At 57.4% G+C, this 10,858-nt stretch overlaps 2 protein-coding genes across 2 annotated transcripts; one reads left to right on the top strand and one right to left on the bottom strand.

Annotated features, from left to right (window-relative positions):
* Positions 1-1,112: 1,112 nt before the first annotated feature.
* Positions 1,113-4,509, top strand: NCLIV_064780 (putative actin; the record flags this gene model as incomplete). The annotated part of the gene is made up of 10 exons (XM_003886029.1): positions 1,113-1,240; positions 1,569-1,641; positions 1,807-1,929; positions 2,178-2,302; positions 2,455-2,638; positions 3,007-3,144; positions 3,575-3,644; positions 3,819-3,979; positions 4,277-4,378; positions 4,447-4,509. The coding sequence occupies 10 exons, from the start codon at positions 1,113-1,115 to the stop codon at positions 4,507-4,509; spliced, it is 1,167 nt and encodes a 388-aa protein (XP_003886078.1).
* A 1,857-nt stretch (positions 4,510-6,366) lies between these two features.
* Positions 6,367-9,318, bottom strand: NCLIV_064770 (conserved hypothetical protein; the record flags this gene model as incomplete). Its single annotated transcript, XM_003886028.1, has 1 exon — positions 6,367-9,318. The coding sequence occupies one exon, from the start codon at positions 9,316-9,318 to the stop codon at positions 6,367-6,369; it is 2,952 nt and encodes a 983-aa protein (XP_003886077.1).
* Positions 9,319-10,858: the final 1,540 nt, after the last annotated feature.

The following is a 10,858-nucleotide window of genomic DNA, read 5'->3' as shown; positions in this document are numbered from 1 at the left end:
TCAACATACGGGAGGGGAGTGTCAACGCGCCTGCGGTTTGCAGCGGAGCAAGGGTCCGGACTGTGGCTGGTCCTGCTTGCTGTGCTGCCTCTCTCTCCTCGCTGAGGAATTTTTCGACACACACTGACCGCCGAGAAACAGCATTCGGGGGTCCAAACAGGGAACACAGCCGTAAGACGAGATCTTTGGCAGGAAAATCTTGGAGGAAATAGTCCATTACGTCCATGTCGTTTAGCGTGATCGCCTGTTTTCCTCCTCCTAACGTTCCGAATCATTCTCCCGCTTCTTGCGGTTGCGGCTCAGCTCGCCACGGAATTCTCTGTTTCGGCACCGCACTGGCGATCTGTTTCCTAGTTTTCTTCACCATATTTCCTTCTGCTTTCCTGTTTCCCCGTTTCAGCGTTAACGCCTCCACTACAGGGGCAACCTTGGTCTCTGATTCTGCTGCAGCTGGCCGCCGCTCCCTCGCCTCCTTTTCCCGCTCTCTGTCGCTCATCGTTCAGCCTCCCTGTATAGTGTCCGTGTCTCGAGCAAAAGTCTTCGCCTTCCTCTAATTACGTACCTACCCTTTTCAGTGGGCCTTTCTTGTCTGTTGGCATGCGAGAGGCCATGACGCCGGTATTTTGACGCTGGCCTTCTTACCGCTGTCCGTTCCGTCCAGTCTTCACGCCGTATACCTCCGCCTCGCCACGACTTTGTCTGCTACCCACGCAGAGAACACTCTTCAGTCGTCACGACTAACAGGTTGCTGTTCATCCCTCACAGCCGCAACCTATCCAAGCGCGGACAAAAGACGCAGCGGCTTTCGAAGCTCTGGCTCCTACTCGGCGTCATCTCTTCGCTTTCTGCCTCCCCCCGCGTTTCTAGCGCGTGGCGCTGAAAGTTATGACACAGACGCCGGGCATGCTTCTTTTCTATCCACGCCCTCGCACCGTCGTTGTCAGAAGCGCGGCGCCGAACGCCACTCCTGAACGCACTGTCCAACCCTTGTTTCGCCTCTCCACCCCTCTCAAGGCCCGACCAGTGCAAACCCTCCGCCGCGACTCTCCTGTTCGTTTCCGACCTTCTGCCCTCCCTCGTTTTCTCGGCCGCACCATCCTTGCTTCACCAAGATGTTGAAAAGCAGCGGCGGATTCGAGGAGGTCATCGCCAACCAGCCGTTGGTGATCGACAATGGGTCAGGAATCATCAAAGCGGGGTTCGCCGGCGAAGATACCCCAAAATGCGTCTTTCCTGCCTTGTAAGGCGTCGCGCCCATTATTCGCTGATCCAGAACGGGCTGCGCATTAAGGCACATCTGTCTGCATTTCTCTCACGTCGGAACCTCCCGGCCTTCATCCAGTCCAACACACGCTGATGTCGAAAGCCGTGCACTCTACAAAAGCTCTGTTTCGGGCCTCTCCACCCTCGTGACTTCGTCGTTTTCACACGGTCCATTTCTCCAACTCCTAACGTGGCGTGTGTAGCATCAGCTCGTCAGCGGCTGCTGCCTCAACGTGCGTTTCACGAATTGCCCAAGCCTCACACGTTTCTTTTTCTTTCCTTGCTGTCTCCCTGTGGCCTCTCAGCGTCGGCCGACCCAAGTTTCAGCGCGTGATGGCCGGCGCCATTGAGGGCGACGTCTTCGTGGGAACAAAGGCCGTAAGTCCGGTTCTCTCTTGCTCGCCTTTCTGCAAAATATCTCTAGTGAATACGGCATCGGTGGCCTGAACGTCAGCGACTCTCCCTGGCAGCTGACTGGCGAATTCAGTGCCGCACGGTGTGTCACGGCACCCCCGTTCTCTGCCTTGTCGCCTGTGCCCTCAGGAGCAGCTGCGAGGTCTTCTGAAACTGAGTTACCCCATGTGCCATGGCATGGTGGACGACTGGCTCGACATGGAACTTGTTTGGACTCACGTCTTCTCTGAAATGAAAATCAACTCTGAAGAAGTGCGTGGCTCCTAGAGTCACCCCCCCCCCCCCCCCCGGCAAGCGGACGGTCGTGAGGGGGGTCGTGAAAGACTTCAACGCAGCGGCACAGCAGCGAAAAGCGGAGTGGGATCTGGACGAAAGAGCGAGAAATGGACGGACACACTCCCTCCCTTTCGGCTGAGGCACAGGAACAGCCCGGTTCGGGAGTCACCTTTTCATGCGCGTCCCATGTTTGCGTGCTCATGCGTGTGCGTTTTTTTCCACAGCATCCCGTACTGCTGACCGAAAGCGCGTTGAATCCTCGGCGACAACGCGAGAAGGCGGCAGAGATTTTCTTCGAAACCTTCAACTCGCCGGCCATGTTTGTTTCTGCACAGCCCATTCTGGCCCTGTAAGTGCGCGAGTCTCCCAGAGATGGTCACAATCGTTCTGCGACAGTTCTTGCGCTGCGCCGGGTGCTGCGTGTGCTGCATATTCATATCTGCCTCGTTTACTCTCTCTGCACGACCCTTGGATGGTCTTGTGCTCTCATCTCCCTTTCAGGTACTCAAGTGGGCGGACCACAGGTGTTGTTCTCGACAGTGGGGACGGCGTGACCCACGCTGTGCCTGTCTACGAAGGGTTTTCCCTCTCGCATGCCATCATGCGCTCGGACGTGGCTGGCCGAGATATCACGGACTACCTCGCGCTTCTCCTCAGACGCGCAGGACACATCTTCCACACTTCTGTAAGCCTGTTCAGGCGGAGTCGGCGACGCGTGTCTTGTTTGGGGCAACGCGTTTCCTGAGGGCAGCACAGCGTCACGCACATTTCCTGAGGCCGCGAGAGTGCTTCTGTGAATGGTCTCTCCCAACGAACCGGCGCTCCCTCAGCCACGCACCATGGCCGCCGCAGTCGCGATCCACGCGTACACACACACACACCCGGGGCCTATTGCGCAGCAGGCGCTGGGGAACGCGCTACGTGCTGGCTGTCTTCCTGCGTTCGAGGACAACAAGCCTGTCGAGGTTTTGTGTCGACGCCACGCACGGCGCGTCTGAGGAGACACTGGGTGGTGCATGCGTGTGCTGAATTCTTCGTTCTCTTACATGTCAGGCGGAGATGGAGGTCGTTCGGAGCATCAAGGAGAGCGCGTGCTACATCGCCTTCAATCCTCAGAAAGAAGAAGCCCAGGGATTCGACAAAACCGGAGGCGGGTATCCCTTCCAGCTCCCCGACGGTGTGCAGATCCAGGTCGGCACAAACGGCTCGAGTCAGAGAGCCAGACGAGCAAAGATGCGTAAACCAGGGTGGCTCTGCGCCGCCCGGGTTTTCCTCATTTTGATTTCCACTGGCGCACTTACTGGAGCAACCGAACAGGTCGCGGTGCACGCTCGTGGATCTACATCTCGCGCCGGAGAGACCGAGTGCCCCCGTGCCTGTAAATACTTTTGTGTCCGGGAAAAGGGGGGCTAACTCTGTCTGAAATCGCATGCGTATGTGCATGTCTACCGCGCGTCCTCGCGGCTGCTGACGAACACGGGCGACGCGCGTTTTCTAGCTGTCCTCGCGCATGCGGGGAGGTTTTGTTTTTTGGCAGGGGACCAGTTCTGTCGAGAGAAGATTGAACGAACGTTTCTTGCGTGTTTTGCTCTTTTGGACGCTGCGTGGTGCCCTCGCCCAGATCGCATCCGAACGCTACCGAGCACCGGAGATCCTCTTCCACCCGTCTCTGATTGGCCTGGAGTATGCAGGTAAGAGCGGGAAAAAGTGACCTGGTGCACACGCGTTTTCTCAAGTCTCTCAAAGAGGTGCTTATCTCGAAAACCCAGTTCGCAGTCGCTAAGAAGGGAAGTGCGTTTTGGAGCTGCAAAGACTTTCTGTTCACTGTCTCCTGTCGCCGCATGTTTCTGGGTCCCGTCCCTCAGGCATGCACGAGCTCCTAGTTACATCAGTCAGTCGATGCGACTTGGACCTCAGGAGAATGCTGTACTCTCAAATTGTCCTCGCCGGAGGCTCGACGATGTTTCACGGCTTTGGAGACCGCCTGCTGAATGAAGTCCGAAAATTGGCGCCCAAGGATATCAAGGTATGGAAAGGGATTCGTTTCAATTCAAACGCCTCGGTTGTTCTCTCTGAAGTGGCCTGCATGTACACAAGTACCCAAACGAGGTTTACTCACCCACATGCATATGTATATGTATATATTTAGAGACAGAGGAGGACGGGGTAATCACCAAGAGGATATCGGGTGTGAAAAAGACAACCGCAGTCCTTGGGTGTTTCCCCGTCGCTTTGGCCCGGCGTTTGTCTAGTCAGGAGAGGAAAGTTTGCTGCTTTCCAGAGTATGACGTTTGTTTCTCGTTTGACTGTTCGCGACTACCAGATTCGAATCTCTGCCCCTCCCGAGCGAAAGTTTTCCACTTGGATCGGAGGCTCCATCCTCGCATCGCTGGCCACCTTCAAGAAGATGTGGGTCTCCAAGCAGGTAAGAAACAAACAGGCTTCCTGCAGAAGATGTCGGTTATCCGAAGTGGGGCATTGCCTCTTCTCCAGTCGCGATACTTCAGTGTGCGACTCGGTGGGCATCTCGGCCCCTCGAGGGCCCTAAAAGAATGACAAGCTTCAGCCTGGCAGCAGTTTACGTCACACTTCTTGCATACTGAGTGGTCTACGCTTATACACGATGTGAAACGGTCATGCGTGGATATATACATATATATATATATATATATATATATATGTTTGTGCGTTTTTTGTTGCAGGAGTACGAGGAATATGGCGCAGGAATCCTGCATCGCAAAACTCTTTAAGGAGCCTCGGCAGTTGCAATCAGACGTCAATTGCCCTCTCGTCTTCCTTTTTGGAAATCCACTTGTCTCTGTCCTGGACACGTTTCTCCGAACGCGTTTGTCCTTCGAACTTGTGAAGAATCGATTAACGAAGACGCTCATCAGGCAGATCAATTCGCGGTGAAAATACGAGGCGCTACCATCGATTGGAAGAGCGACAGGCACCAGGCTACCCTATTGTTCCCGTGGTCATGGTTTCCATGCTTCGGAGAGAGTACGAGGAGTTTCCTCTCTTCTCGTTTGGCACTGTCCTCATCTACCGTCTACGCTATTTCCCCGTGATGAAGAGACGCCGGTATGTCCACAGGTTCCCGTGCGAGGAGGAGTGCGGGGAGAAAACAGACAGATGGGTGAATGTGTTTGTTTCCTCGCGTAGAGAAGCGTGCCGTCTGTTGGGTATCGCTTCACCACTGTGCTGCTGTGCAGTCTTGTGTCTCGTATTCTCACGAGTGTCCATACGCGGTTACTCTGTAGACTCAGAAACAGGATTGACTCTCTCGGGTGCGAGAAAAGAGAACCATTCTGAATTCTTACAACGGTCGAAGGAACAGCCTGCGGAGAATCGAAAATCATATATATATATATATATATATATATATATATATATGCCTGGGTATTTAGCACATGCAATAGAGACACATTCAGCTTCAGGTTGTTCCTCTCGAGAAAACATGATACATAAACTGTGTCGAGTCCTGTATTTTTGGAGAAATCTGGCCTCTCTGTCACATCTTTGCTCGGTTTAAACACGCGACCGATCCGACCTATCGAGGAACAAGAACGTACCCAGGTCTGCTTCGGCATGCCACGTGTCTCTGGGCCTGTATTTAGCCTGATACAAGCAAACGCTTTCAAACGCGTGTCCCCGCAGCATGCGCGAGTACAAAGACGTGAAGGGCAGTCCTCCCGTTCCTTCTTTGTTTGCAAAGCCGAGAGACGCTGAGAGCCTTTCAAAACACGTACATCTCAGGATGTAGTGAGACGGGGGACCAGAAATCCCTAGCGAACGACGGAGAAAAAGAGGCACGAAAACGTCCTGTGACGTTCGATCTTTCGGTGGCTCGGCTTCCCCTTGCTCACCGTTGAGTCCCTACACCCAAAAGACACCGCCATCAGAAAGGCCAGAGAAACGTCGGCACCCCCGGATCGTGGCGTGTGTCCCTTCTCAGTTCCGCCCACGGCAGTTGAGGGCGACGACAAAAGCGATTGGAAAACACCACATACCGCTCTCTCTCCACCGCTCCGTAAGCAACGTGAAAAAGCATTAAGTAGCCAGGCATCAGATGAAAAACTCGATCCCGAGGGCCCAGCTCGCCGTTTGGGGCGAAGGCTCCTCACACCCCCCCTCACCCCGGCCGCGCCGAAACGGCACTTTCCCCTGGAGGACGAAAGTTCTCGACGTCTGCCCTTCACGAAAGCTTCAAACTCCCCGATACCTACAAAACAAGGCACGCCCCGTCCCCACCGCCGGCTCGGATCGCCTCACAGAACTGTACACACGGGGGCAGGTCGCAGATCCGATGAAGCTGTGCGAGGAGACACGGCACATGCACAGTCTACGCCAGTCGGGCTGCAGAGAGACGGAGCGCGCTGGTCGTCGTTGACACCGGCGGGGTGCGCCCGGTCACACAGCATCAGAGGCGAGGCCGAAGGCGGCAGACAGGCTCTTCCGAGGCTGGGGCTGAGCGTTTGCGTCTCGGGCTCCAGAGGGGCTTCTCGGGTCCGCAGGGTTCATCGCCGAGTCCCTGCGCTCTTTTGGAGAGTCGGACCTCGCGTCGTGGGCTGTGTCCTCACTGTCACCCTGGGGATGGCCGGCGAGCGCGGTTTTCTCTCTGCGCGCACGTTTCGCGGTGATTTGCAGCAGCCAGATGAGAAAGTAGGTCACCACTGAGAGCCCCATCAGGAGACTCAGCATGATTGTGAACCCACCCTCGGTTTTGACTGAGAACTCAAACATGGCCGTCACGCAGAGGGAGATGACGCCTCCGATCGTGCACGCAAAGCCACACAGCTTGCCGAGGTGACGCTGGGGAAACGTATCGGCGACGAAGAAGTACACTTGGTTGGTCATGAGCGCCATGTTCAGCATAAACATGAAGGAGGCGACATACTCGAAGAAGATGACGTCCGCTTGGTACGCGATGAACGCCGCGACGATGACTAGAGTGCCGCACGTGTTGATCAGCAGCATGCACACAATGATGCCACAGTAGTCTGCAATGACACCCGCAAACGGGGGCGCCACAAACACAAATCCAAGAACAATGTGAAGAAACCGCAGCGTGCGAGGCACCAGGTCTTCCGAGGCGTCGTTGAAGTACACGGCTCGGATGAGCGCAATCGTGAAGTAGGGCACGATCGGGAGATACATCGGAGAGAAAATGAAGTCGCGGATGAACGCGAGGCTCTCCACCACGTACGGATGCGTTTGCAGAGTGTGTCGGACAAAGCAGAGTCTCCCCAGACACGTCGGCGGATAGTGCCGCAAACTCGGTGCCTGCTCAAGCGACATGGCAGACGCCATCGTGTACGACGACAAAGCCGAAGAGGGTGGCTGCAAGTGCATGCCCCCGCCAGTGCCGACGCTGTCCCACCTCTCATCCCGGCTCTCAGCGCCCCGCTGCGTTCCACTCGAGCGGTTCTTCGAGAGGCTGCCAACCGCCAGACTGGGGGAAAACGCGCCTGTCCCACTGCTGACGCTGGACACGCGCCCCTCGACACTTCTGACCGAAATTGAGAGACGGCTTCGTGCTCCGTCCGTCTCCTGTCCCAGTACGCCGTCCGCTGCGGGTCTCGCCCCGTGACTGACTGTCGGCGTGTGGACTGGCGATCCCGCATCATGGCGCCCTGGCGCAGTCTCGGGGCGACCCATGCCTTCCCTGGATTCCTCGGCGCCCTCGACTACCCCGTGAGGCGCCGCGACGCCGTTGGCGTTACCCGCTCCGGGCACGTCCGCTTGGCCCCCAGCCGCGCCACGTCCCAGTTCGCGACTTGACAGCCTTCTCAGCATCTCTGTAACACTCGACCGCTTCTCCCCCTCCTCCACGCGCTCGCGAAACGACTTCCTGCCCCGCTCCTCGCGGTCCTCCCGGCTCTCTCCCAGCACGGCTGGGGGACCCACGAGCGAGGACTCTCCGCTTATAAGCCGAACCGCAACGGCGGCGGCGGCGAGGGCGCCCTCCGCCGCAGCGCCGCGGCCAGCGAACTGCCCGAGCTGGTGCTCCAGATGGCGCTGTTCATCGTTTAAGTCCGCCGAGAGCTCTCCGACTAAGCCGCCTTCTGGAAATCCGGATTCGCTGCCTCGACACGCGCGACAGCGAACGGGGGCCATGCCCGAGTGAACGCTGACGCCGCGGCGACACACAGAAGGTGATCCCATCGAGGCGGCCTCGCTTACGCGCGCTCGGCTGGCAGCTGGACAGCTTTCTTCGTCTCCGATCTCATCGGCTCTCGCCGAGGCTTCGCCCTCTGGGGCAATCTGTCGGCCGCACGAGGCGCAGTAGAGGCAGAGAGACGAGCGCCGCTGGGACACACTCGCCAGGTCCAGCGAGGGGTACGCCGCCAGAGGGTCGTCTGTGGGGGCCGCAGGCCTGGTGACCTTGGGGAACGGTTTCCAGGGCGCGTACACGATGGCAATCAGCACCGCGGGGAGCAGACCCAGGAGGGCGAATCCGAGCATGACGGCGAGGTGGGGGAGGACGTCCGTGAGACTGTCCAGCACGACTGGCGTCATGTAGGACAGAGCTCGCATCGCCACGACGACGGCCATGACGGCGTTTTCGTGGCCAGGGAAGAGCGCCGCGACGGACAGCGTCCCGTAGAAGGCCATGTCGATGCCGAGGCCAAAGAATACGAATCCAGGGATGAGCAACTGGATCGCCTCTGTGGAAACGGAAATGAGCACCCAGCCGGTGAGCATCAACGAGGAGCCCAGCAGCGACGCAATCTTGGGTCCGAGGACGTCCATGACCAGTCCGCCAAAGAAGGAAAAGCCGTAGTCGGCCGCGGCGCAAACTGTGAACAAATGCCCAACGTGGAGCCGCTGTTGGACGCAGGTGTCGTGGTCGGGGTGTATGTATCGCAGAGACGTCGGGTCGGTCTCGTTGACGTCGCACTCCCACTTGTAGGCACCACTTCTGAAGAGAACCTGGCGCAGTGGTGCCCAGTTCAGGTAGAGCGGCCCGATCAAGACGGAGTAGATGGAGATGAAGAAGAGGTAGTGCCATCGAGTCCGCGAAAAAACCTTCCGGAGACACCCCACGCAGCACCAGGCGAGAAACCGCTCGAGAGGGCCCGCCGCAGACTTCTCGATCACACTGGGCGTGCGACTCCCCCCCAGCAGCGGGGGGACGGCGTCCCCCTCCCCAGGGGACAGAGACAAGGGACAGGGCGCAGTCTCGTCGGACTCTTCCTCAGAGCGGGGCTGAAGGTTGGAGCCCGCGCCAGAGACGGGCGATGGAAGCCCCGTGGCCGCAGCATTTTCAGGCATGCACACGGCGACGTTGTAGCTGGCGTCAAGCGGCGACTCGGATGTTTTCCCTTCAGCGACTGCGGCGCAGCCTGTCCCTCTCCCCATGCTGCCTTTTCTCTCAGCTCGCCAGCCGGAGTCGCCTCACGCCCCTCGGAGAATGAGGACAAAACACGCAAAACGGGAAAGCGCGTGCGGAAAAAAGACAGGAAGACGGCCTGGAACGCCTGTTAGTGATGGGATTGGCGCTTCGGCGAGGCTTGTAAAAACGTGAAGAGAGAACGGAAGCCCCGTGAGGCACTTCGACGGGGCCTACGGGAACGCCTCGTCAGTGGGCACCGGCAAAACTGTCGGGACAGTTCACAAAAACGAGGGACAACCGAGGTAGAGAGAGCAGACCTACCCAAAAACGTGCCAACGCAACCAAAGGAGTAAACAGACTGTCCACCGATTGGCGGTGCACGCTCCACCGGAACGTGTTCCGCAGAGACAATCTTTTCCCGGGACGAGACGCCGTCAACCCGGTGAGGACGAGAAGCAACGCAGCGGGTAAAAAGCGTCCTCGTGGTTCTGTTCGGGAAGGAAAATATACAAATGAGGCAGACCGCTGGCGCGTAGTGTATAGGACACAGACACTACACCGAGCGTGGACGATGACCGCCGAATGCTCGGCCGTCCTCTGTCTCTATCCTGAGGTGGAAAACGCCTTCAAACCGCATCTCCGTGAGACAGGATGTGCGTCCTTTGGAAAACGGACACCATTTCGAGGGCGCAGGCGCGAGGGAAAAGGGTGACGAAAAATCGCTAAAACCAAAGTGGTGTTTCATTCCACAAAGGGGCCACGCAGAAAAAAGGCAGTCGCCGTCGCCTTGAGCACACGCATCGCACTACCTACTCAACACGGCGACAGGGATGAAGACTGCTGCCTCACATCGTGAGGAAAAAAGTCTAAGTACGGAAAAGCGCGTCGTGGCATCTATACCACATTTGTGCGAGAGGAGAGGCGAGGTCGAGAGTGTCGGCAGGAAAAAGAAAAGTAGGAAAGGAAGGCGGATCAGGAATGCCGAGCAGCATGCGCCGGTCAATGCCCGCGACCGACGACGAGGGGAAACGTCTCGATATGTGGTGGCGTGCTAGGCAAGAATCGAACTTTTCTTGTCAAGGCGACGCGAGCGATTCAGAGGAGAAACACCAAAGGAAAATGCGGGTTTTTCGCCCTGCCAAAAGAAGGGTAACGTCTCCGACTTCATGAGCAAGACAAGGAAACGGGAACGCCCGTTCTTGCCCGACTCGGAGAGGTTTTCTCCGACCGGTCCCCTCCGTGAACTGCGTCAACTGCGGAACAGCACGCTTAGTGGGATTAGTTTCTTCGGTCAGGGGCTATTCGTCCAACTGTTTTGGTGCGTTTCTCTTTTCCCAAAACGAGACCGGAGGGGGATAGAGCTCCTGTTTGGTTCGTGAGTTCGCGTTAAAGGCAAAAGGCGTAGCGCTGCCAGGCGGGAACACGCCCCCGCGGCTCGTCTTCTTCTATACGGGGGGGTGAAACTCTGCTGGTCAGCACACTGGACACACAGGCCTTGCGCACAAACACACACAGGCGGGTACAGACGTTGGTATTGTGGAAAAACGAGGCTAGGAGGAGTCAAAC

The sequence above is a fragment of the Neospora caninum genome, chromosome XII, assembly GCF_000208865.1.
Source record: "Neospora caninum Liverpool complete genome, chromosome XII".
NCBI lineage: Eukaryota > Apicomplexa > Conoidasida > Eucoccidiorida > Sarcocystidae > Neospora > Neospora caninum.
Note: the sequence above shows the minus strand (reverse complement) of the source record. Positions and strands in the feature narration are given on the sequence as shown.